Source organism: Tenrec ecaudatus, chromosome 10 (assembly GCF_050624435.1).
Source record: "Tenrec ecaudatus isolate mTenEca1 chromosome 10, mTenEca1.hap1, whole genome shotgun sequence".
Lineage (NCBI taxonomy): Eukaryota > Metazoa > Chordata > Mammalia > Afrosoricida > Tenrecidae > Tenrec > Tenrec ecaudatus.
The window spans coordinates 59,731,059-59,758,750 of record NC_134539.1 but is presented as its reverse complement, the minus strand read 5'-3'; the positions used below and the strand labels follow the sequence as shown (position 1 = coordinate 59,758,750).

Below are 27,692 nucleotides of genomic sequence, written 5' to 3'. Positions count from 1 at the left end.
TTCACATGGACAGGAAAACTGAGCCTGATTTAGATGTGAACCCAACAGGGTATGATCTTCCCTTCACAGTACCACACAGAAAGCTCTTTTAAGACCATTTATCATGTCTTAATAGCGTGTCTTCCTGTACACTCACTGCCACAGAGTCCGAATCGCCACCCAGTCGTATAAGGCAGAAGGGCCCCAGTGGGTTTCCAAGACTGTAAATCTCTACAGGAGTAGAAAGCCTCGTCTTTCTCCCATGGGGTGGCTGGTGGGTTGGAACTGCTGACTGACCTTGGACTTGGTTAGCAGCCTGACACACAACCACTAAGCCACCAGAGTCCTTTAGTCTTCCTGTAAAGGAGTGTTGGAATTTTGAGCAGGGTGAATTTCTTGTGCTCATGCCCTAACTATGCCACGAGGGGGCAGTAAAAGACACAACAAATTTCCAAGAGGCTGGAAGAATGCCGAGCAATCAGGCTTCCGTATCTTTTTTTGTATCTCTCTCAGCCGACAGTGACGAGGTAATGGATTTCATGTCCAACAGCGGTTCTGGCTAAAACTGGATATATCATCAGCTCAACAAAAGTCTTCCTCAAATACAGACTAATGCCCACGCACAAAACTTCATTCACCACGTCAGTCCCAGATTGAACATGCATTGCCTTTGCGTCAGACCGATGATTCTCAAACAGAGGACACATCAGAACCACCTGTGATGCTCAGTCCAACCTTCACATGCCCGGGCCTCCTATTCAATCTCTCACATCCGGATCTGGGGGTGGGGAGCCCAGGCACACTGACTGTACTTTGATGGGGGACACCTTGGGCAGAACTGTGCACTAGAAACTTCAGTAACGGGGGCAGTGGACCCCTCTTGAGTGACACTTCAGAGGCGGTTGCCATAAGCATGAATTCTGGAAGCGCTCGCTCCCTTTCCAAAGGAGAAGTAGTCGCAGAGGGGTTGGTTGGCTTCGGGGAACATATTCTGAACAGTTTTGCTGTTTTCTCGTAGAAGAAACTTGTCTTTGACCAAGCCAGGTATGCAGACCCAAGATCTGGAGCTGGGTGGTCCTGGGAGAGTCAAGTTTCTATGGCTACTGGTATGCGCGGGCCACACTCAGAGCCGACCTTTCATGTGAGGCTGCAGCTCAGACCCCCCTACTGCCCACTGTTTCAAGACAGTATGTTCTGGACTCATCAAGATAGAGAGGCCTTCACATTTATCTCATCCGAGGTAAAAAATGGCGCCGTGAACTTGAAATGGAATCAGGGACCTCGAGTCTCTTCCTAACCACCCTCCCATCGGTTATGGGGCCCAAGGCAAAGCACATCGCCTCTCTAAGCCTCGCTTCTCCATTTGACTTATGAGAGGATTGGACTATGTTGATCTCTGAGGATCCTTCCAGTTCTCAAAATCCAATGATTCTGTTAGTATTAATAATCTCGACTTGTACGACACTTCTCTGGCAAAGAGGAGAAGAAATATTCGGTAATGCAATGAATGGCAGAGTCCATCGACCATGTAGTTTAATTTATTTAAGGCATATACACTGAATTCAAAGGCGGAAACATTGCTCCCAATAATATATTGAACTGTTAATATCTTCAGCATAGCAAAAGGCTTTCCAGAGAGGAAAAACTGCCCAACAGGGGCCAGCTTGACATTTTCTACTTCCTGATCCATAACTGCCATTTGTCTAGCATGCTTATATTTACTGTAAGGTGCCAAGCATATGTAGGCTTCGGATGAATATTAAATAACTAGATAGATGTCAAGGTCACAGTTACAAGAAAGGCTCGGTGGTGGAGGGCCCAGGAAAGCTTTCATCGATCTCTTGTGAAGTTTCATTCTGGAGGCCTGCTGACAAGGGGAAAACAATTGATGTGGACCATTATTAAGGCTTTAAGTGTTTCTCCATTGTTAAAGATCTCTTACAAGCCCAGAGTAACCGATAGTGCTCAAGGAATTGGCAAAAGCTTCACTTAGACATATAGGCTGGCCAAAGAGATAAGTAACACCGGACTGCAGGTGTCCTGGGTTGGGCTCACACAGCAAAGGGGCAGGGCAGAGGTGAGTCACGCACAGGGACACACCGCGTCGCCCGGCTGCCGGGGCACTGCTCTGAATTACGGAGGCAAGAACGGAAAGCCAGGTCCTGGCAGCTGTGGAGGGCTGCCCCTCTTTCTAATCCACCCTTCCACTCCCTTCCGCTCCTCTCCCGCACGGAAAACCTCCTTCTCTGCCGGGGCAGCTCATCCCTTCTCCAGAGCTGCTCCAAGGGTCCGATGGCTGCGGAAGGAAGGAGGAGTGCATGCATTATGCAGACCCCTAGCTCCAGACCGGCCGTCTGGACTGTCAAGTGCCCAATAATTATGTACATGGCCCAGTGACCAGAAGCTGGGAGGAGAGCAAACATGGCGAATGACAGAATCCAGTTTTTAAAAACACGATTTCAGCCAACTGGAAGGATGGGATGAACTTCTTCCGTGATGGACACTATACAAGCTACCCTTTTCTGGGCACTAGCTCCACTTTTAAAGAGCTCTAGTAGCGCTCTCCGGTAAGCATTGGGCTGCTAGCCACAAGGTTGGCTGTTCAAACCCACCAGCTGCTCCTCGGGCATGATGAGAGGGCCTGCTCCCACCAAGAGGTAGAGCCTCTGAGAACCCCGGGGAGGGTCACGGGCGTCGGCGTGGACTCGATGGCGATGGTGGTGGGTTATAGACCTAACACTTGACCCTGTGCACGTGTTTGTGTATTTATTGCTCACAGCAACTCCGTGAGGGTAGGTGGTTCTTCTTCTTTAGTTTTCATTATTGTTGCTTTTTATCATCCGTGTATATCTGATCTTTATTTGTCTTTGGGTTTAGAAACACTACATATAAACTTAGAAATATGTTTTAACATATTTATTCAGACTATTAATGCTAAAAGCACTACTTTTGAGTCAACTCTGACTCATAGGTCCTTGAGTCTTTCCACGACTGTATCTCTGTGCAGGAGGGGAAAGCCTTCCTCCTGTAGATCCAGCTGGTGATTTCAGACTGCTGGCTTTGTGGTTTGCAGCCCGACATTTGACCTCTCTGCCAAATCACATCACCTTCAAAGGCTCATGGTGCAAATATGTCGTCATGGGGGAACGACCTGTACATGAGAGGACATAAGCAGCACCTCACACACAGTAAGCCTTTCATGCAGACCTTGCATGTGACGGCTGATGGGTAAGGGTATAGCCTGGTGACCATCTACCCTAAGGATCCCTGTAAACCAAACCCACTGCTGCTCACCCACTTCCTACTCATAGCACCCCTGCGGGACAGACGATCACGAGGGTAGGTTCTTAGATCCCCCATTTAAAAACGTAGACACGGAGCCATGGCGGCTTAGAGAGGACAGCGTGAGGCGAGGCTCTAGATTCCGGTTCCAAATCTGCCTTCACTTAGCGGGCGAGTTATTTTATCTTGTCACCTCAGTAGTAACTGGCCTTGATGCCTGCCTTTCTGTGTGCCCCCCGCCCTCCTTGCATTTATTCTCTCACGTAATCCTCAGAGCCTCAGAACACTCTTAGGAGGCAGGCGCTGTGAAGACTCCCGTTCTAAAGATGACGCAGGCTCCGAGAACGTGGGGGATTTGCTCAAGGTCACACAATGGGGAGAAGGGACAGGATTGGAACCCAAGAAGTCTGGCTCCCCCACCGATGCAGTTAGCAATGACCTGTACCTGCTTCGTTTCCAGTGTTATAAAAAAGGGCACAGTCGTGTTCTCCATGAGGAGTAGATGAGGGAACTTCTATAAAGTGCCTCACAAATGGGACTGATTATTCTTACTAATGAAATGGCCTGCTCGAGACGAGAGCTTGTCAGTGTCTAAATGGGATCTGAACCTGGGCCTGGTGACCACAAGCTTCTCCACGCTCCATCTATCCCTTCTGGGGAGCAAGGTTGAGGACCATTCTGTGTCTCTGTGTCAGAGCCGCATCCAGCATTACTTCCGTGCAAGATGCTCACTCAGTGAGTTCTCCGACGGGCTGAGGTCAGTTCGTCACTCATTCACCGAACCTGTGTGAAGGTCCTGCTTTATGCTGGAGGGAGGGAGGGCTCAGACAAGACAAGGATGCATGCTAACCATTCTTTTTCTCTCCCCCAGGTTCGCATGGTGAAAGATGGCAACCCTTCTTGGAAGCCCACCTTTATTGTGAAACCCGACGGTGGATGTCAGGGTGATGGAATCTACCTCATTAAAGACCCCAGGGACATCCGCCTGGCAGGCAACCTGCAGAGCAGGCCGGCTGTGGTCCAGGAGTACATTTGCAAACCTCTCCTTATCGACAAGCTGAAGTTTGATATTCGTCTGTATGTCTTACTCAAGTCCCTAGAGCCCTTAGAGATTTATATAGCCAAAGATGGACTCTCTAGATTTTGCACCGAGCCATATCAGGAGCCCACGTCCAAAAATCTCCACCACATCTTTATGCACCTGACCAACTACTCCCTGAACATCCACAGCAGTAACTTTGTCCATTCGGACAGTGCGAACACAGGCAGCAAAAGGACTTTCTCCAGCATCCTTGGTAGGTTGTCTTCTAAAGGTGTTGACATCAAGAAGGTCTGGTCTGACATCATCTCCTTGGTGATCAAGACTGTCATTGCCCTGACTCCAGAGCTCAAAGTGTTCTACCAGTCGGACATCCCAGCAGGAAGGCCGGGGCCCACGTGCTTCCAGGTAACCAGTGCCAGTTCTGAGCCTGACTTTCCAACTTTGACTGGACCCATGGGGGTCCCCCTGGACTCATGTGACATGAGGGGTGGGGATGGGATGGCCAGAGGAGAAGAGGGACGTTTGCCAGCACGGGTGTTAAACCTGTGTCTCGCTCCGGGCTCTCTACTTGGTAGCAGTGTGATTGGGGATAATGTATTTCCCTTTTCTCACCTGTTAGAGGAGACGAATAGTCCCTACCTTAAATGATCCTTATAAGAATGAAATGAACTAACATATGTAAATCACACCGCCTGCCATTCATTTACTCATTCATCATTTGTTAACACCTGCCTAGGAGGGGCCAGGCACTGTCTGAGATGCAAAGGAGAAAGCATTTGGTAAATCAAGTCCTTGCTGACTTATGCATTGAGCTTATTGTAGGAGACAAATTATTTAAGAAGCCATTAATATCAAGTGTGCTAGGTACTAGAATAGGAGGTGTCCTGGGAACTGTGAGACTGTGGGGCCACAGTTTCTGGGTGGAATGGTGGTCAGAGAAAATCTCCCACAAGAAGCGGGAATTTAACTGGGACCTGAAGTAAGAGTTAGAGGAGCAGGTGTGTGGGTACAGGTATGGGCACAGATGTGTGACTACAGGGGGAACAGTATGTGCAAGGAACTGAGAGAGGTTCCGTGTGGTTGGAGGGTTGGCCTTGAGGCAGAAAGGTGAAGGGACAGGAGAGATGAGGCTGGAGAGGTTGATGGGGTTGCAATTTATGGAGCACCTGAGGGCAGTTAGAGACCCTGGAGGATTTTTAAGCAGGGGCCTGATATATTCAGATCTGCATGTCACAGAAAACAAACTCGATAGGCAGAGGGACAATGGATTCAGATAAGGTTGAAGATCAGGCAGTCACAGAGGATGTTGGCTTGCCTTCAGAATGTCTTGGTGGAGATGGAGAGAATGGACAGATGTAGTGAGTGGATGGGGCCGGGCAAGAGCAGAAGGACGGCAGAAGGGGAAGGGGTAGAATCAGAGATGACTGGCACTTGGGTGGATGGATTGAGGCTAAGGGAAGAAGGCCAGGCCTACGAGTTGGGACCCTGTGTATGTCTGAAGGGCCTGTGTGATATTCAAGTGGAGACAGTGTGCACTATTACATATCTGGGCCTCAAGCTCCAGAGCGAGGCGTCAGGCTGGAACTCATCCGCATCCCCAGGGAGACCGAAGCCACGAGAAGCTGTAGGGTGAGAAGAAGCCCAGGGAGACCCTGGTGGCACCACCATATAAGCCAGAGACAGGCACAGGAAGGAGAGGCAGCTAAAGAAATGGAGAAGAGTTGGCTTCAGACACAGACAGCGTATCAGATGAGTGAGCTAGATGCCAAGGGACTTTCAGGTGGGACCAGCTCTGCCAAGTGCTGCAGAGATGCCAACCCAGACCAAGGCTGGACCCACCCAGTGTGTTTTCCGATCAAGGGGCTTACGGGGGTGGGGTGGGGGGGCTTAGTGAGCATGATCTCCACCAGGGTGCTGGGGCCCGGGGCCTGATTATAGACTGGGCAGAGTGTGGGCCGCAAGGAAATGGGGAGTGCTGAATGAGAGCATGCTTCCGGGCATTTGACTGTCAGAGAAGGAGATGGCTAGAGCGCCTGGAGCCCAGCAGGAGGCAGATCCATCACGTACTTGTGAGGCAATGATGAGGAAGGGATCACTGAAACCCTCTCCATCCAGTCTTTCAAAGTGAGTTTGTCGAGGCAGATCAAAGAATGCTGGGGGCATCTATGTGAGCGATGGGGCTGGTAGCGGAGTCAGCGTCCTAAATCCACCCCCAACTAAGATCTGCAGTTGGTGTGCCTCTCTCCTGAGCCTTTCCCTACCTACCCCTGGAGATAACAGTCTCTCGAATTGTCCACTTACCCTTTGCCTTCGAAGAATGACTTTTGTTATGCGCCAGCGTGTTCCTAAACAATATATTGTTCTGCTATTTGGGAGCTTTATCAAAATGCTGTGATAAAGCATGCCGTCCTTGGCCACACTGCTGCCATTACCTGTCATTTTCAAAGGTCCGTCCATGTTGATACGCCCCGCTGCATCAGATGTCACTGTAGATGGGCACTCTTGGCCCATCGTTCTGTCTGTGATGGTTGGGCTGTTCCCAGGTCTCCACCTAATCTTAGCAGGGCTAATAATGACTTTAGCACCTCAGCCTACCACACGGGTGTCCCCAAATGCTAGCTAGTCACCATCTCCACAGACCCCACCCCACCCCGGCCACGGCCTGCATGCCTGTGAACTGAGAGCGGAGAGGACAGGCGGAGAGATGTGCAGCCCAGAGATGAAATCCTTCTTCACACTGTGGTGAGAACCGCACCCACGGGACCAGCATCAGCACAACTGACGTTTGAACTTTACAAACTTGGTGCTTTCTGGCTGTCCGGCTTGGGGGAGCAGTTTAAGGAAAGCTGGCAGTCCCTTACCCGAGAGATTGTGGCAGGAAGGCAGTGGCAGCCTGGGATGAGAGGAGAGAGGAAGGAGCCAGGTGGCCTCATTAGTGGTTGGGGCATTTGGCTAACCCAATGGTGCTCAACCTTCCTAATGCCGTGACCCTTTCATACGGTTCCTCATGTGGTGGAGACCCCCAACCATAACATTATGTTCGTTGCTACTTCATCACTGTCATTTTGCGACTGTTATGACTTGGGTGACCTCTGTGAAAGGGTCGTTTTACCTCCAAAGGGTTTGTGACCCACAGGTTGGGAACTACTAGAGAAGACTGGTTCCCAGGGTACAGGCCCAAAGCAAGGGCATCCACCCCAAGAGCTGGATTTCCAGGCAGGCTGGTCGAGCCCTTTGGAGGAAAATTCAGACAGTGACCAGTACAAGGAGGGGGTCATTGGGTCCAGAGATTGTCCACGGGCACTTGGACCCCAGGCCGTTGGCTCGCAGGCAGGATGCCCAGCTCAATGACCGAGTGTTGTAAGGCATCAGAAAGAAGAAGCAGACACACAGGACAGTGGAGCCAGGTCCTGACCTCAGCAACTACAAGGTTGGCTCCAAAGCGACAGTTGCAACGTGGAAGCCTCCAGAGGACTTCCCGGGGACGGTGCGGCGGGAGCTGTTCCAGGGCATCATGTGAGCCTGACAGGCAAAGCCAAGCCACAGAATCCTGACTCAGTAGACGCAGGCGGGTGAAGGGCCAGGGTGGTGCTTTGCTGCTTGCCTTGCCACAGAGAAGCTGCTTGAGGTAGCCATAGGGGTGGGCCCAGGGAGCCAAGCTGTGGGGAGCAGGAGGTAGCCAGGGCAGACAGGGAGGGAGCCAAGCTGTGGGGAGCAGGAGGTGGCCAGGCAGACAGGGAGGGAGCCAAGCTGTGGGGAGCAGGAGGTGGCCAGGGCAGACAGGGAGGGAGCCACTGGTTTGGACAGATCTTGTCCAGCAAGTAGAACTCCAACGTGGTGACCACTTTTCGATCTCTTGACCACAGCTACATGCTTCCAGACCCGGGGTTGGGGAGAAGCACGGGACTAGGAATACCAGCACATGTAAGAACTCCGGAAGACCTCACGGGCTGGTCTTAACCTTGAGCAAGTTTCTTTGTCACCATGAGCCTAAACGTCCTTACCTCTAAATCACCAACAGTCACTTCCCTACTTGCTCTTCTAGGCACGTTGTGAAGTCCCAGGTGAGGGTGGAAACACTTTGGCAAAGGTCACGAGGCGTCACGTGTTTGGAAAGGAATTGTTGTGCCATCTGTTTGGGCTCCACCGCGGTGGAGAGGGAAAACCCGACCGTTGCTTCTTGGAGAGCCCTATCGTGCTACCTGTAGTATCATCGCTCTCTCCAACCCTCCTTAGGTCGAGGCGCCAGGGCCTGATCTTGCATATGTTAATGAGCTTCCTTGTGTACCACCTCTCAGGGTGTGTGATAAAGTCAAATGCGATCCAGATGACAGAATGAATTTGCAGAGTCGGTGCTCTGCAACTGTATAATACTTTTCTCCTCCTCCTCCTCCTCCTTCTTCTTCACATCACCTATAGCCCCCACCAAATTACATTTCTCTTGTGCACGTGACTGTGACCCCTTGCCAATCGTAGCCACAATCAGTCCTTGGGAAACTGTGATGGCCCGGAGCAGCTGCTGGCCCTGCTCAGACCGTGGGCAGGTTGCCTGTAATCTGTTGCTTAGGAACGTGGCTGCGCTGTCATTCTGGCTTGTTCCCTGCCGTTGCCCAGTCAGCCCTGAGCAACATATTCTCTCTCACGCCAGTCTTGCTGAGGGCGGCAGTGGGACCCTGGCTTAAATAGGAAGGGCCATCTGGGTGCGGATGATTCATGTGGCAAAAATACTCAGGCCGAGGGAAGGTTTCCAACCTCAGCTTTCGAGAACATTCCCTCCTGATGTCATTATTTGGACTGTATTTTCCCAAGGTCTAACTTTCTCCTGAGCCCATGATCTTTTCCCCAGGGACCTGGAGAAATCCGCTTTCTATTAGAAGGTATTTCTTTTTTGTTCTGGTTCATCCCCTCCTTCTACTTCAGCCACTCCACAAGAAGGCCGAGAGCTTGCATTCTGCTCTGAGACTCGCTGGGTCTGAGCTAATCCCGTCCCTCCTGGTGAGTTGGCAAGTTAACATTTCTCACCTTGCTTCCCTCCTCTGCAAATAGAGATGTTGGTATTTACCTCACAGAGTGCTGTAAAACCAAACAAGAGACAGGAATGAAGGAGACCTGGTGCCCATACCTACCACTGAGAGAACGGTCCTTGTATGACTTGGTTTGCTGTTCGTCACAATAGCTGTCAAGTTTGTCTGTAAGCAGCTTAAAGTTATAGAACCCCCCCCCCCCACCCCTGACATTTTAAAAAACTTAATTGGAATCCCTACATCCCGAGGCTCGAACTGTGCTGCCTTGCATCCCGCCTGAGGCCACAGCCCTCTCGGACAGGCCTGAGCCATGTGCCCTGGGCCTAGGTTGTGCTCTCCCAGGCCTGCCCTTCTGTTCCTTCCTCTCCCACCCTGGCTGCTTTTCACGCCTTCCTCCAGGCTCAGCCCGGCTCACACCCCGCCTTTTCCAGAAAGGCCTCCTTGAGCATTTCTGCTCTTTCAACGTGTTCCTTAGAAGCCAACACGCTTCCTGGGCGTCCACTGAGACAAGTTCAGGGCCAAGTGTGGCACGTGCAGTGATGGATCGGTCTCAGCGTCTGCCTGTGCGAGGTGTAAGTCTCGTGGGGAAGATGACACAGGAATTGCCGTTTTGTGTAGGAGTGCCGAGAGGACGTACACAGGATGCCAGGAGAGCACAGGAGACAGTAGTGAACTCTGCCGAGACCAGCCCTCCTCAACCTGTGGGCCGCCACCCCTTTGGGGCTTAAACGACCCTTTCACAGGGGTCGCCTACGACCAGCAGAAAGCACCTATTTCTGATGGTCTTAGAAACCGAGACAGCACTCCTCTATCCGTCTCCAGGCGGGTCCGCCCACATGCAGATGCGCCCACAGACCAGTACCCGGAGCGAAGACTGTTCCCCGTGCTTCTAGACAAAATTTCATTTATTTGTAACGAGAAAGAAATATTTCACAATATATAATTACTGTTTTAGTGATTACTCACTGTGCTTTGATGATGTTCAATTTGTAACAATGAACATACATCCTGCTTATCAGATATTGACATGACGATTCATAACAGTAGCAAAATGACGGTGATGAAGCAGCAACAATAACAGTGTCATGGTTGGGGTGTCACCACCACAGGAGTAGCTGTGTGAAAGGGTCGCGCGTGTGGAAGGCGGGAACCCCGGCCTGGCCCAATCGGAGAGGACCTTGCCATGGAGGCCATACGCAGCTAGGGCTCGAGGCCTGAAGAGCAATTTATGAGGCAGACAAAGCGGGAGGAGGCCCTGCTCTCCTGTGTGCCTCTTCCCTCCCTGGCTGCTGCTTCGCCATCTCCTTCTGGAGACCTGTTGGCTCCGTCCGTGGGCATTTTCCCTCTTATCTCCACTCACTCCCCGAACCATCTGCAAGTACCGGTTCTAGGCTGCCGACTCCTAAATGTGTCCGTTTAATCTTGACGTCTCCTTGAGCTCCAGACTGACATACCCGACTTCCTGTTGGAATTTTCCACTTGACTATCTGGTGAGCATCCTCGCCCATCCATGTCTTCAGCGAAGCTCTAGATTCCCCTTCCAAGTCTACTCTCCCACTTGTTTCAGAAGGTGAACACAATCCAATTAGTCAGACCCAAAATTGCAATCATTCATATTTATTCTGCCCGTCTCCTTACATGCAATCTAGCAGCAACTCTTAAATATGTTTTCTTTTTAAACTGGACTTTGTATGTGAACACTTGTAGCCAAACCCATAACTATCAACCAAGTCTAGGGAGTCAGGATCTTGTACTTGGACTTCTGCACGAGGCTCTAACTTCCACCCCTCTTTGCACATGCGCTGCCTGTAGTCTATGCTCTGCATTTTAGCCAAGGTGGTCCTTTAAAGACATAACTCGGCCCAAGTTATCCTCTTACACAAACTCCCCACGGCTTCTCACTGCACGTAAAATTCACAAAGCTACTCACCATGGTCTACAAGATGCCACATGATCTGACCCTAGTCCTTCTACGTGACCTCATCTCCTAAAACACTCTCCACCATGCTTACTCCTCCTTGCTGGCCTTTGTTCTTGCTGTTCTCTCTGCCTGGGATGCTCCTCCTCCTCCTCCTCCTGCTTTTCCTCCTCCTCCTCCTCCTCCTGCTCCTCCTCCTCCTCCTGCTCCTCTCCACTGTGGCCGTATCCTCTTGCTTCATTCCATTTCTGCTCACTCTTGACTTCCCGAGACTTTCATTTCTGGGAATGATAGATTTTAAGAGACTGAACTCAACATCCTCCTGAAAACAACTAAACTATTAGACAAGCCGTTTTAAGTAAATGTGTTCAGACTTTGGACATAGGCACCTCAGCACTGACTCCCGGGAAAAGAGAGGGCACAGCCCAGGAAGGTGACTCCTCCAAGTACACCAGCCTTCTTCCTAGAAGCAATTTCCAGAACAGGGGCCCAAACCTTAACAGAGCTCAGTGACATCGAAGAATGGAGGAGCTAAATTGGAGTTTGGAGAGACCGAGGAGGCTCAGAATTGTTAGGCAGAATTCCAGAAGGAGCGATACCCAGGAAAAGAGCTCCAGAAATCTGTATGGGGTTCCCATGAGTCTTTGCCAAATACTAAGCCATGCTTGTCCTTAGTTTTCACCCACAAGCCTCAGGAAAGAATGGCCAGCAACTGATAAGCATCATGTCTCTGAGCTCACGTGGCACAAGCTCGGAACAGCCAGACTGGAGAGCCTCTGAGGAGTAGCACGAGCATGCAGTGAGACTCCAGAGCAGTCCTGCCACCACCGGTAGAATCGGATCCCCCCTGGAGTCCAGACAGCTCTATACCTATCCTAAGCTTAAACAACAGGCCTTAAACGGACTGAACTGGTGGCGAATAACTGACTGCCCTGTTATTATTTTTAGTACCCGAAGGCAAAATCTAAGCCACTCAGCTCTGAGACATTCAAAATGCTTAGCATGCAATTAAAAAAATAAATAAAAAGAATCCCACAAACAGGAAAATAACCCATAACCAGGAGAAAACCAGTCAATAAAAATAGGCCCAGAAATACTGGAGATGAAGGAACTAGCAGAAAAGGACATTAAAATGTTTATTATGTTTATGTACAAAGTTTAAAATGAAAATACAAGTTTAACGAAGGAAGGAATTGAGGTTGTCAGAACCAATCGGAAGGTTAGAGAAGAAAAAGTCAACTGAAGTGAAAGTTTCACTGGATGGGATAAACTACAAATTAGACACTGTGGGAGAAAAGAGCAGTGAACTTGAAGATTTGGCGACTGGATTCAAGTCTACCCAAAAATGAAACACAGAGAGGAAAGTGGCAGGGATAAAGAAAATGAATGGATCTTCTGTGACTTGTGGTACATTTCAGGCGGTTTAACATATGTGTAATTGAACTCCCAGAACAAAATAAGAGGGGGAAGCTATAGAAAAACATTTGAAGAAATAAAGGCCAAAGTTTCCCACCATTGATGAAAACTATAAACCCATAATCCAAGAAGCTTGATAGACCCCAAGTACCCAAGGCTCATTTTGATCAAACTGTGGGAACCCAGTGATCACGGGCGGATCTGACAAGCAGTTTGGAAGAAAAGACACATGCTCAAATGAAAAGAACTTCTGATCAGAAATGATGAAAGCCACAAGACAAGGGGATGACAAATGGTACCTCCTTCGAGAGGCCTTCCCTGGCCAGCCTGTATCAAGCACCAAGCTCTGCCCCCACCCACTATATTCTCATCTTGTTTCACTAAGTTGCCTGTGGTTTCTTTCTCCACTAGAATGTAAGCTTCAAGAAAGCACGGCCTCTGGATCGGCCATTGCTTTATCCTCAGTGCCCAGAAAAAAACCCAATGTTTAGTCATGCTCAGTAAATATTTGATGCATAAAGAGTGTTTCTAGGCAGAAGATCGCAAAGACAGAGGGCAGGAATGGATTCCTGCAACAGCTAGTAGCTCAGCACAGTGACAGCCCAAGATGTGCAGTGGCGAGGGGGAGGAAACAGCCGGAGTGTGAGGCAGACGCGGGGTCAGAGAGGAGTTTGTGAGACATGCTTTGGAACTTGGGCTTTTCTATAAGCAAGGCTTTCGGAGAGCAGAGTGTTAGGAGGAGAAGGGTGCCTCGGAGTGCAGGGAAACACACCCGGGGCCTCGTAAAGCAGTCCAAGTGAGCAGGGCACAGACCGGACCTCACCGGAGTGATGAGGATAGGCCAGGTCTAGAAAGCTCGGGGGAGGCCCAATGTGCAAGATGGGTGACCAGATAGATGTGAGGGATGAGAGAGACCTTTTTGATAGGGAGGATAAGAAATGCAGGAGGCAAAGTTAATTTTAGAGAAAGATGCTATATTATCTGTTGCCATGTTACAAATTATCCCCAAACTCAGCAACTTAAAATAACAAAACATTTTTATCTCACAGTTTCGGTGAGTCAGGAGTTTGGGCTTAGTTAGCTGAGTGCCTCTGGCTCTGGAGCATTCGTAAGTCTGCAAATAATGTGTCAGCCAGGGCTCCAGTCATCTGAAGAGAGGACGGGGGAAAGAACCTCGTCCAAGTTCACTCACATGCACGCCGCCAGGCCTCACCGACCAGTGGCGGAGACATCAATTCTCTGTGCCCGAGCATCTGCACAGGACGACTTCCCACATGGTGCTAGCTTCTCTCAGCGTTAGAAAGCAGGAACGTGGGATAGTACGTCCTGAACAAGAAGACCCACAGCCACTTCATGACCTAATATTGGAAGTAAGATCCCAGCCTCCCTGTTTGGAGAGCATTGCTAAATCTAGCCCGCACGCAAGGGGAGATTACACAAGAACACGAATACCACGGAATGGGGGTCCCGGGGACCATTTAGACCAGAGAGAGTTTGGATCTGTTGAATTGGGAGCATCTGTAGCACTGAGAACGCAAGCTCAGCAGTTCAAACCAACCAGCGGCTCGATGGGAGAAAGACGAGGCTCCTGTCAGCTCCCATGAAGATGTACCATCTCAAATGAGACTCTGGATAGGGTCTCGATGAGTCAGATTTGACTCAGTGGCAGTGGATTTGGGGTCTCTAAAGTGGAACTATCCCAGATGAAGATGGATCTGTAGGTTTGGGGCTCAGCAGAGAACCTCCTTTAGATGTGTTGCCTGGGACCTTTGCCTAAGTTGACAACTAAAGGCTCAAGGCTCTTTCCCTCCACCTTGGTCAGAAGCTTCTAGATGGCAGAGATGAAGGATAGATGTCTTTGAATCCTCCAGAGGCCCCCTTCAAGTAAAATACGTGGGGAAACAGAGTGCCGCACGGTTGAGAGCTCCCTATTTATACTAATTCCTGCTGGAGGGATTTAGAGAGGGTTTCTCTTCTCTAAACTACAGGTCCCTGATCTGCATAATGTGGGTGTTAGACTAGATTAGTGGTTTTAAAAAAAGAAAAGTTAAGCTTTTTTTCTCTTGGAATCTCAGTATGTAAAATAGATAAAGTTAATCTGGTTGGCTCCTCCTTTGCTTCTGCAGAAAAACAGTGGGTCAAATAAATTTGTACTTTCACGCCCACTTTGACATTCAGGGATCTTAGGATAAAATCAACTCTAAGCTCCTCTGACTGCATTGAGTCTGTGTTTGAGATCCATTGTGCTACATAGTTCCTTGAACTTAGAAAAAAAGAATCATCCCGACTTCTTGAACTTTCTATGGGTTTAGGGGGTTCGGTACGAAGAACCCTGGTGACACAGCAGTTATGAATTGGGCTGCGATCTGAAAAGTCGGCCATTTAAAACCACCAGCCACTCTGTGGGAATGAGACAGAGCTTTCTACTTCCATAAAGAGTTACAGCCTCGGACACCCATGGGGCAGTTCTGCTCTGTCCTGCGGGGGCAGGGTTGGCAGGGAGCTGGGGTTTTTTGTGTGTGTGCGGTGCAAAACATTTTACATGACACTGTCTTTATTTGATCCTGCGTCCCCAGGACGTTATGGATAAGGGAACCAGGGTGAATGTGGACTGTCCTTATTTTCTCATTTACCGACGAGGAAAGGAGAGCTTCGTTTTGCTAAGGAACTTGCCTTTAATTGCACAAGTTTAAAGGTGGGACCCAAACCTGACGTTAGTTTCTCCTGACTCCAAAGCACTGGCATCATTTCCTATGGGGAGGATAGTAGGAAACTAGCAAAGGAGCTAGTGTATATTGAGTCGCTTCTACGTGATAAGCACAGTTCTAGATACCGTTTACTTCCATTACTTTACTGAATTGTATCAACCACCCTGGAAGGCAGCTGTTAATATCCCCATTCTTCATATGAAGTAATTGAAGCTCAGAGAGATGAAGCCCATTCTCTAGAGTCAGCTAGTTAGTGTAAGGGACTCAGCGGGAATTGGAATCAAGGTGTTTGTGTCTCCAAAGCATTTCTGCCTCAGACCAAATCTATTCAATTGCATGCACCAAGATTAAGGTTCCCTAGGTGAGTGCAGGCCAATAGAGCTGATGAGACTTTGCCAACACCCTTTCCCCGGTCCTGGCATGCTGACGGGTAGACACTGGGCTGCCCACTGCGAGGTCGGCGGTTCAAACTCACGAGCCTCTCAGGGGGAGTAAAATGAAGCTGTTTGCTCCTGTAAAGATTTACAGTCTCAGAAACCTTCTGTGGGGTTGCTATGAGTTAGAAACCACTGCATGGCACTGGGCTCGGCTTTTCATTGTAGCCCCTGCTCCTGCTCCCACTCCTCCTAGAGCTGTACACTCAGGATACCCCTGTGCACTGAAGGGGGAGAGTCTACCAGGATGAGAAAGCACAAGGCCAAACTTCTAGGCTGTCGCAGAAAAGTCCGAGTTGATGACTAACGATGACAAATGTTAGTCCTCTGGCCTCCCGTCCTCTGTAGCCTCCTCATCATCACATGCTTCAGACAAGCTCTGAAGTTAGACAGATGATGTCACCAGTGCCTCTTAAAGACCTCATCAGTCATACCCACTTATCATGTATTATTAAACAGATCTGTAATACATGTAAGATTTCTTGCTGAATTTCCACGCCTCTCTTTTCATGACCAGAGAAAGAAAAATAGAGAGAAGATGACTATTTCCAACTCCTCACCCTTATTGCCTTTTGTTGAAGAATACCTTCATCTGGAACCACATCAAAAAGTGGTCATTTGGGCTCTGATTTCATTAATAAGAATGAAGCTCCATTTCATAATGATCATTTTACTAATGCACATAGACAAGTAAATGGATTTCACTCATCTTTCCTTCTTGAGTCGACAGAAGAGGAGAAATTATAATCATATCTTTTTCCTTTCTCTTTTATTATCCACGTTATTTAAAAACAAACAAACAACATTGTGGCTGTATCAATGACGTTAGGAGTTTTTGTTTTTTTAACGTTATCACTTTCTACCGAGATAAAGGGAGTCTTTCCAAGAGCTTAACTTCCTTCCCCTGTGAGTACATTGTAATTAGGACCTAGGATCTCAAGGGTGAGGAGGAGTTACCTCGGTCAAGGGTTGCAGTTCAAGGGAATAAGAAGAACCAGGTGGGTGGTGTCTTGGGTACCAGTGTCGCTGTACATTTCTGTTTGTTAAAACCACAAGTGGATGACTTTAGCAAACAGATTTCTTTCCTCACAGTTTACCAGGCTAGAAGTCTGGATTCAAGGCGCTGGTTCTAGGGAAAGCTCTCTCTCTCTCTCTAGCTTTTGTTCCTAGATTCCTTGACAGTTGTATGGCTTGGATCTTCCCTTCCATTTGTGCTTGCTTGTGTAGTCTGCTCTTTTCTATCTCAAAAGAGATTGACTTGAGACCCGCCCTACCCTGGTGGCCTTGTGGTTAAGAGCTTGGCTGCTAACCTAAAGGTCAGTGGTTCGAACTCACCACCTGGCCCTTGGGAGAAAGAGGTGACAGTCTGCTCTCACAAGGATTGGCAACCCTGGAAACACCACAGGGCAGTTCTCTCGTGAAAACCAACTTGATGGCAATGGGCTTGGTTTGCGGGTCTCTACAGTAATAAAAGTTTGGACTTGTAGTCACCTAAACTGTGACAATAAATTTGGTTGCTATAATCACCTACTTGGAGTACCTCATTTAACATAATGAAGAATACGCATGCCCAAATAGGATAAGAATCACAGGTAGGGGGTTTTCAACACATTTGGGGGAGTGGGGAAACGATTCAGTCCGTAGCAGGCGGCTTGCCCTGAGCATGGGACTCACGAGGCGTTGAGAGCAGTCAGCGTGGCTGAAGATCCAAGAATAGCTAGCCGATAGGCAGTGCTGTAGTCAGCCTTGGTCTCTGGGTTCATACGTGGACCCGTGGACTGTGGACATGACACTTACATCAGAAGGGCCTGATACTAGGTTTAATGCTCTGAAGTAGTTCATTTTTTAACAAGGGAAAACCTACATTGTCATCTTTTTTTTTTTTTTGCTGTATCCCACAAATTGTGTAACCAATGCACTTGGGTGTGAAATCCAGCTTTGTCACCTATAAGTTAGATGGGAATCCATTAGCCTTTCTGAGAGTCCGTTTCTGCTTCTGTAAAGTAGACGCCATGATCCCTACTTCAAATATATTGTCATGAAGAGTAAATGAGATTTTTAAAAAATGTACTACATAATAGGTACTGCCTGATAAACATTTCCTTCTCCTTAGCAACAAGGAGTTCTGGTGGCACAGTGGTTAAAGTGCTCAGCTTTTAGCCTAAAGGTCAACAGTTCGAATCCATCACCCATTCCATGGAGAGAGGTGTGTAGACTTGGAAACCCTTTAGGGCAGTTCTGCTGTGTCCTATAGGGTCACTAGGAGTCAGATTCAAGTGGATGGCAGTGCTTTTGACTCCTCAGTTATAAAGGTCTATCAGAATCACCCGAGGAATTTGTTGTTGTTGTTCAAAACACATTTACCTGAGTCCGTGCTGAAAGGTTCCAGCTCAGTAGGTGTGGGATGTATGGAGGCGAATGGTGACTTGGATACTGATATCTAAACCCCGGGTTCAGAAAGGTGGCCTTGGGTTTTCAGAGCTCTAGCTGCAAAGCAACTTAATAGAGAAGCAGAAGAAAATGCAGAGGGCGAAATTGATGGACTGCTACTGATGCTTAACATAATAAAAAACCTGTTAAAGAAGAAAGAGGTCATTCCCTTATAGCACTAGAGATGACATTGATAGTGCTGAAATGCACTGTTTGGGAACTCATCCCATTATCAAGGTTCTTGTAAGATTTTCCGCTGTCCATTTGGTCTGACAAGTGCACCCAGAGGAAGAGGGACAGTGGACTAGAGACGCCAAGGTCAAGGTCCAGGTTGGAAACTGAGCTTGAATTTATTTTCACCTTTATGACCCAAATACCATTCTCAGTTCCTGAAAAGACATTGTGGCAATGGGGAGTAATTCCGAATCCCATTTATCCCGCCCAGATTCTAGGTTTTGACATCCTTCTGATGAAAAACCTGAAGCCTATCCTACTTGAAGTAAATGCAAATCCCAGCATGCGAATTGAACACGAGCAAGAAGTAAGTATTTTGGATACATCCTTGAACATCCTGCCACACAACTGCTTGTTCCCACTCACGGCTATTCTCAGGGCTACACGAGATTCGGCCTTCCCAAATCTGGACGGTGCAAGTCTGTTCCCTCTAAATAATCTCAGCCTTGTTGAGCGCCGAGCAAAGTCTATTAATATAAGACCTATCTGACCTATGGTAATCTCCCAGCATGCCATTCTTCCAATTTTTCAGGTCTGGAAATTTAAGAAGCAGCTGGGCCTTTCCATCAGTTTTGACATGAACTAATTAACTAGCCTCAGGAGATGAGCTAATTGAAATTCTAGGAATATGATTTAACCATGTCGACATGCTTGAATCACTGAAATAAATAGTACATTTAACAGTGGTTATATTATTCTCTCCCCTCTCCCCAAATGTCCACTAAAACCTGGAAGAAATCCACTAAATATTAGTATTGGATGTAGGGGGATTATTTAAATTCTTTTCATTTTTAACCCATCTCTTACTTTCATATTTTCCAAATTTCTACAACATGCATGTATAATTTTGATAATCAAGGGGGAAAAACATGTTAATTTCCCTCTATGTATCTTGTTGACTCTATTAAAGAACATTATCATTTCTTTAAAGCAAACATGTTTAATTTGAGCCACGACTCACCAGATAGAATTTACAATGGTATTTAACCTTCTCTACAGAAGTATTGAGTGGACTCGTTCCCTTTAGGAAATAAGATTGCACCTTTGACACATTTACCATTTCCAGTGAACAGAGACAGTGCCTGCAACATGGCAGCAGCTGTGAGCATGGCACGGGGCAAGGCGGTGCTGCGTTCTGTTCTATTGACCCCCTGGGACCAACGACAACAACAGAGAGGCTCTGTTACTTCCCGGAGTAAAAGTCAAGCAGCCCAGGGGTTTCATCAGGCCATGGGCAGAGAAGCCACTGCTGGGGAGGGCAAGTCTTGGCATGTGCCTGTTCAGATTGGTCCGGTGTGAATTCTGAGAACATTGTATTTTTTAAAGCGGTATCGAGGGCGACGTTTTACAAATGTGCTTCTATAGTCTAGCAAAACCTACAGCCCAGCTGCTTGGGCGAGTGGTAGGACTGGGTGCTGTTTTCACTGTAACTCGGAATCCCTATCCATTCAAGCTTTCTCCAGGGGTGTTTGAACATGTCCCCAGTGCTGTTGATGAAGCAGTGAAAGTGGCTGTGATCAGAGACACGCTGCGCCTCATGGACCCACTTCAGAACAAAAGAGATGCCCAGTGAGTACTTTTGTATAGCCTTTGCTCCTACCAACTCTCTTTTCATGCCCCAAGCAGGTCAGTTCAATTCTTGGAGCACGTTGGTGTCTCAAGTCGATTTGCATCTCAAACGATCTGATAAATCATATTTTCATTTTATAAATACCAGCCCACAGCAACCATTCACTCGAAGTCAGGAGGTGAAGACATATCTGACAGCTGGTGAATGTCTGGTTGTGATCCAAATCTGGAAAGTCTCCCTAACACCTCTCTTACCCTCACTGCTGAGGTCTCCTGCCCCATCGCTGTTGACTGGGGACCTGTCTGTAAACCCTCACGCCGAGGTGGGGGGGAACAAACTGCTGACAAAGGGGGCCTTGGGTCACTTGGGCATGTTAGAGATGACTTCCCTTTTAGTTCATCCTCTCTGTTGGTGCTCTCTTTGCTTCAGAATGTGCAGAGCGGTTTACTGAAGCTTCTGGGAGGTCCCTCGGCTTTATAATAGTTATGATTCCTCCTCACTCCTCTACCCCACTCCGTGGGACATCCCATTGTTATAATGTTGCTGGTCGTACGTGTGACACTTCTCCCGACATGGACTCACCCCTGGGTTTGATGACATTTCATTTGGGTCTTTTATTTCTTTCACTTTGGCCAGATTCCAGGCTCTCACAAAGTAAGGTTCTGTGCCTCTTATTTTTTTTTGGGGGGGGGGGTGGTTGGCAGAAGAATCAAAGAGTAGCATTTCAAATAGCCTTTCTCTTAAACCTTGGTAACCCGGGTTGTCCCAAACCATGCCAAACAAGCAAAGCACTCTTCAGCTATAGTTCAAGGGAGGAAGAACACTGGGCTCCCCTCCACCAGTGCTTTTTCGCTGATTACACTTCTGTGAGCCCGCACCAGCTTAGCTCAAGCCCCAATATTGTTAGAAGCACCTTGCAGTGGTGGCTCTCATCCATGGCAACACCTGGGAACCAGCTGGAGAGCTTTCAAAAAGCCAGGGTTAGGGCCCCCACTTCTACAGATGCCGATTTCCACGGCCCTGGGCTGGAGGCCTGGGCACAGAATTCTGTTTGTTTGCATAGCCCAGGTGATTCTCCTGTGCAGCCAGGGTTGGCTTGCTGGTTGCCCTCTAGGAAATGTTTGCCCGGAAGAAGTATTTGTCATACTTGGAGTCAGCTTGAATGAGTCCTCCTCCAGAGTGTCCGCGCTGTATGACGCACAGATTGCCACCGCGGACAAACCCAGGCTTAGAGCATTCTCCTGCAGGTTGTATGGGTCAACCCTGCCTGCCAGGTGTGGCTCCCACCGCCGAGTGCTGCAGAGCGATGGTCAGAACTGCCAAGTCCCCCAGCCAGCGCAACGGTGGTCACATCGTTTGTCCCCTAGTCCTTGTGTCCAAGTGTTTACTTGAGCCATCCCTGAGGAAAAGGAATGGATTAATTAATGCCTGCCAGATTGGTTAGATTAATTGCAATCAAACTCATTCCTTGAAAATGTCACTTTCTAATAGTGATTGACCTAATGAGCTGACGTGAGCTGCTGAGAGGTTATGCACAGGGAACTGGGGAGACTTGTGGTTAGCCTCGTAGAATGGCACAGTGGCCTGATATGCGTGGGTGGGGGTGGGGTGGGGCTTATTTTAGGATGATCTTGACACATTAGTGTTCTGACTCCTTTAAGCTCAAAGGACAATGTGTGGCCTGTGCCTTCTTAACCTCTGCTGCCAAAAACACACATCCGCCTCAAAACATAATGAGCTTTCTTATGCTTGTTGGGCTTGTTTCTCATTACCTGCACCTGGTTGTATAATCCATATGAGCTGGAGATCTAGAATTGAACAGCAGCGGGACACAGGACCGTTGGGAAGGACGGGAGAGGCATTTTACAATCTATCAAGTCATAAGTAGCAGCACCTCATTTTTAATTTAAAAAGCATTGACTTTTTTATTGATAACCTGGACCAGTTAGAACTTCAAGAACCTGACTTCAATTCTAATATAAAACCCTTTCCTCTCCTGCTTTTTAGCCTACACTGTAAAGGTGGGCAAGTAAATTGCTAAACCCTTTTCTGAGCTTTTGCCCTTAATCTCAGGTTGTTGTTGTTTTTTTTTACCCTACAGTGTTTATCTGTGAAATCGCTTTGTAATCTGTAAAGTGCATTTAAATGTAAGGAACCATTATTATCCTTTTGAATCATGTTATCATGCAGAGAACAAGACTGAAATTATTCTCAGCTCCTTTGTTCAGAAATGCTTCAGCATCACTTGGAAAAGCTACCTCTTGATACCCACAGAAAGTGCACAGCCATCGAGTGCTGAATCATCTGTGTCCAAATTAGAGACCATGTCCCTCAGCTGCACAAGATGATGTCACGTACACTTAGAAGCCAGAATTTTCCTTGTAGTTTCATAAGATCTGACCTGTGTCTTTTAAAACAAATAGTATCATAGCCCACCCCCCCCAACCCTTTAGCAAAAGAGACCCGCGCGCCCCTCATTAGTGAGAATAGTTTGCCAAGCAAGATGGTTAAATTAGGTCTTCACTTTGCACATGCAGACTCGAGGAACCGGTGGGTGCTCCCAGCTCCTTATCTGCCCTTTGTGTTCCCAAACGACCTTGGGAAGGTACCGAGCAGGCACTGGAAGGGGCCCCTGGTGCATGCATCGTGCTCCATGGATCTCTGCACATGCATGGGGCTTATAGATGGGGAGGGTCTCTTGGTGGGATAGTAAGTGGGACTGATACATGTTATGGGAGGAGGAATGTGAGATGCTCCTGATCTGCATCTTGGCAAAGTTGAGAGAGCCTCTGTCCAGGAATCGATCAAGAGTCTGACTGTTGCTTTCAGCTGGGGAGGACCTGGGGGGCGCTCAGCTGTTTGGAGCTGTCAGTAGCCTTTTTTATAAAGTGGGCACAATGATATTTCAGTGACAGAACCTTGGAAAATGTTTAATGTACATGAAAGCATTTCATGTCTATTAAAACACTGGATATGAAAAGTGCTTAGATATTCTCTTTCCCGGTAGACTTAAAAGTGGAATGTTGACTTTGAAATCCATGTCATCATCCCAAACGTAAGCGGTTGGTAAGCTGTAATTAATAGTGGGGCTAGTTCATCAATGAAGGTTCTGTTCCTGAGCAGCAAGATGCCACTGGCTCTAGCACATTTGATTGCTGGGTTAGGAGAAATTACCTTCTGGACACTGAAGGAGGAGGGAAGCAGTGGCAGTGTAAGAACTAGTCCATGGTAATCTTTTGTCATATCTAATCACACCAGCGATTTTCATACTGGGGCTAGGGGGAGGCACCATGGACAATGGGAAAGGGAGGCTGATGGTATTTGTTATTTCTGTTGAGGGGAACTCTTTTAAAACGGAAAGGCCAATAGCATTTAGTATACCCGCGACTTGTATGACCATCACCTCGGTCTAGTTCTGATACATGCTCTTCACCCCAGGACGACACACCACACCCACTATGCAGTCTTTCCTTGGGCTTCCCTCCCCAGGACCCTCGCAACCGCTGATCTGCCATCCACTTCTATGGGCGCACGCTTCCCAGACATGTCACAGAGCTGAAGCCAGACTGAACCTGCCCTGCGGTGTGCGGCTCGTTAACTGAGCATCGCGTTTCCAAGGCTCGCTGTGTTGTATAGCACGTGCCAGGGCTCTGTTTCTTTTTGCTGTTGAATCATTCTCCAGTGCATAGCTACTCCACGTTGTGTTCACCCATTCGTCCATAAATGAGTTTTACGTGGAAGCTATCCTTTCTCGACCACGGGTGCTGCAGTGATCTACTTTCTACCTTTTTGTGGTGCATTTGATTTCACTTGAGAGGAACGCTACACGTTTTAAAGCCTCAGATTTAATCCAGCTTGTATTGACAGAAACACTCATGATTAGCAGTGGAGCAGACGGTAGAGTTCAACAGGTCAGTTGGTTCCCTGGACCAAGAATCTTCCCCTAAGCATCCAGACAGAGCAGGTTGGGTCCCAGAAAGACACTGGACCAGACACCCACCAGGCCTGGATCGAAGCCCTTGATCTCTGACTATCGCTTCATGGGCTTGGTCAAGTCACTCTTGTTCTCTGAGCTCCTCTCTACAGCGAGAATGACTGCGTCGATGTGGCCATCGTATGGAATGGGGTGTGGGGAGTGCCTCATGAAATCGGGCACCTTAGACAAACGCTCGTTCCTATGGGCTTTAAGTGGTCCAGCAGCCTTTACTTTACAATTAGGCTGGTGATAACAAATCATTCACCAGCTCGGGAGTCAGCTGATGTAAATGGCATAAATAATGATTCTGCTCTCCCAAAGTCTGTAAGATGACCCTAAGATGGAGGAACAGGCCCCAAGTTACAACCAAATACCCCCCCTAAACTCACTGGCACCGAGTTGATGCCAACCCATAGCGACCCGGTAGGACTGCCCCCTTGGGGTTTCCGACACTGTAAGTGTTTACAGAAGCAGAAACCCACATCCTTCTCCTGAAGTGCAGCTGGTGGCTTCAAACTGCTGACCTTGCGGATCATAGCCCAACACACAACAGCTATGCCACTAGGGCACCTGCAAGTCACGACGCAGGGTTGACTCTAGGCCCCGTGTTTTCCCAGTGGGCCAGGCTCTGCCCTGGCCTTCAGCATCCAGTTCACACTCAAAGCATGACTTCTAGGGTAAAAAACAGGAAGTCAGGAGAGTGCACTGCAGAATGTCTCCTCCAGAGATGTGCGCAGCCCAAAGGATTTCTTCCGAATAAACGGCACCTGTGATTAGTTTAAAATCAGATGATTATTCCACTGACATAGTAATGCTTGGAAGGCCAGTTTGGCCCTGGGCGAGCCTTTGCATCCATATTGTGTTCCTTTGCCTGAAAGTAGCTATTTCTGGTAACCAGACTCTGCTTTTTCAGGTATTACAACCCTTTGGGGCCTGACAGTAATATAAATGAAGGCAGAGGCTGGCGGGGAGAAATCTGAGGGGGGTTCTTGCTATCAGGGTGCCACACAGTCCCCGAGAGCAGGTGTATTTGGAACATGGCTTATGTAAGGGACAGAGACCTTTTCCCACGGTAGCAAGTCACAATCCACCGCAGGCTTTCATTTACCTCCCATTACCATAACAACAGGCTTCTTACAAAAGCAGGAGTCAGCCTGCCAGGGCTCTGGTTGCCCTCCTTCAAAAGCAGAAAGAAAAGGTTTTGAAGATGATGATGGCAACATATGTACAAATGCATTCGATACAATTGATGTATGGATTGTTATGAGAGCTGTAAGAGCCCCAATAAAATGATTGATAAATAATAAACAATAAATAAATCATCCCCATGGAACAGAAGGTAAATAATTAAATAAAAAGGGAGAGAGATTTATTCTCCGAAGGTTTTTACCGACAGCCCCGGCTTCACTTGTTACCTGATACCAAGCTTGTCCCTTGGCGCCTCTGCATGTTCAGAATGAACTGATTAGACAGATCGCTAATTTAAGTAGATACTGTGTAGAAGTTAGGATACAGACAAAGCCTTCTGGGAGAATGGAGGACAAGGGATCTCCAAGTGACTTGAGTTCCTGGGCTAGAGGCATGTGGGCTGGCCAAGAACTGTTACATCCACCCTCCTCCTGGAGAAGCAGAGGGAAATCCCCTTAGGCAGAGACATGCCGCATCCAGAGTGCCGCCCCTTCCTCACTGACTGACTTAGCTACTTACAGAAATCCCCTCAACCAGAGGGAAGTAATGAAACATGCCATCATTCATAAGTCAAGAACGTATCCTTCCAAATCGAGACTACTCCTCTGGAAACAGACATTCCATGTGTGCAGAGCCCACAGGTCATTGACGTTTGGGAGTTCCGTTGAATCCTAAGGATTCTTCTGTGATAAGACCCATACTAGATGCCAAGTACCTTTGAAGACTTTGTGTCGATCAGGAGGAGGAGTCTGGGCCACAGAGAGCTGCTTGTTTGAATATTTGTTTTGAGTTTCACTTATATCGTCTGTGTATCAGGGAAACAAGTATTTATTGACTCCAAGTGTTTATTGAGCAGTGTGCGTGTGTGTATGTGTGTGTGTGCGCACGCGCTTCAGGAGTGAATTAGTCTGCAGGCTGGTGGGAGAAATAAGATCCTGACATTAACATTTACAAGATGGAAAGTGTTAAGTATTACAAACTTGGAACAGAGATACGGCCCAGGGAGGAAGATGCAGAGGAAGAGTTCCTTGATGGGAAGGATTTGGAAACCTGATGACAAGGTGGTCCCCTTTAGTTGGCAGTCAGGGTTTAAACAGTGCAGACTCGGGCTTGTCACGTAACCTCTCCTCATCTATAAGACACAAGCAGGGATGCCACCCACTGCACACCACTGCTGGGAGGAGTGACATCAAGGCAAAGTGTTCCCACTGCCATCCCTGGCGCCTCTCACGAAAGCACTCACCAAACACTTAGAAGCGCCGGGCGGGGGGAACATGTGGATGAGAAGAAGGACATTCCTGATGCAGGAAACCTTGAGTTGGCCCAGTCGGCCGGAGAGGCAGGTGCCTGGTGCCCATTAGCAGAGCGAGAGAAGGTGGGAAGGGAGCTGGAGCTGGAGGGCCTACAGACCGGTGGCCTTGAATGTCACACCAAAGAAACTAGGCCTTACTTCCTGCCCAGAGTGCACAGGCGGCTTTAAGGGTGTTTGTCTGCCGTAGCAATTACGTGGAATTCTATAAGCATGTGTATCTTTCCTGGAGCAAAGGGCAGACATTTCTTTATCAGATTTTCAAAAAGCCGGAACCCCCCTGTTGTAGTCTCACTGGAGGCTGTGGGACCTCAAGGGCTTGTCCAGGCTTTAGATATGGTGGCTGCCCCAGACACTGCCCTCCACACCCGGAAAGGTTTCATGTTTCAGATGGTAGTCGGCAACTATTTTGCAAACAAACACGCAAACAAAACGTGCGTGCGCATTTCTCAAGTCAGAGGGGAAAGGAAGGCAGTGATGGTAAGTGCATTCTTTTATGGACAAAAAAAAATCAGACAACTCTCTTCCATCTGAAGATGTTTCCGCATTTAGTCAGAGAGAGACAGTAAAAGCCTCTTCTGCCTGCAGCTTGTTGAGAGGGAGCCATTTCTGAGCCCTATGGGGATGGGAATGTCCCGTGCTGATAGGAGCGTGTCATTCCAGAGGGCCATTCCACGGGTGCCGAGCCGTGGAATTCCTCCGCCGGCAGTAGGCTTGCTCTCCCTCTCGCCTGTGCCAGAAGCAGATGGGCAACTTGGCGAGCATATGGCCCGTCGGTCACCATTACGGGACAAGTGGCAGCGCTGACTTCTGTGTGGGTCTTTTCAGTTAGGGATGAGGTAGCCAATGTATTTAGAAATTTTCTGAGACGTTGCTCCAGTGAGCCTTAAATGTTGTAATGCTTTTAAAACCCACGACTCCCTCAGGCAGGAGGCAGTGTGGCAAAGGTTTTGATTCCAGCTCCACTCTGCCTCAGACAAGGCAACCTCCCTTCCCCTTCAGAGAAACACTAGGCGCATAGTCCTTCCTGCACTGCCTGGCTCCCACGGAACTGTTTGGTGAATGCTTTCTGTGAGAGGTGCCAGCCATGGCAGAGGCCGGGGGTGGGGGATGAGGGGGAATACTTTGCATTGATGTTACTTCTCACAGCAGCAGGGTGCAGTGGGCGACATGTCCTGCTTT

The 27,692-nt window shown here is 48.4% G+C and overlaps 1 protein-coding gene across 2 annotated transcripts in view; it reads left to right on the top strand.

Annotated features, from left to right (window-relative positions):
* The window catches only part of TTLL11 (tubulin tyrosine ligase like 11), a 281,175-nt gene that overhangs the window by 105,565 nt on the left and 147,918 nt on the right, over nt 1-27,692 (top strand). For both annotated transcript variants that reach the window (XM_075560442.1, XM_075560441.1), the window contains exons 4-6: nt 4,133-4,708; nt 18,679-18,774; nt 19,921-20,036. In XM_075560442.1, coding sequence (XP_075416557.1) covers nt 4,133-4,708; nt 18,679-18,774; nt 19,921-20,036 — 788 coding nt within the window. The remainder of the gene's footprint in view (nt 1-4,132; nt 4,709-18,678; nt 18,775-19,920; nt 20,037-27,692) is intronic.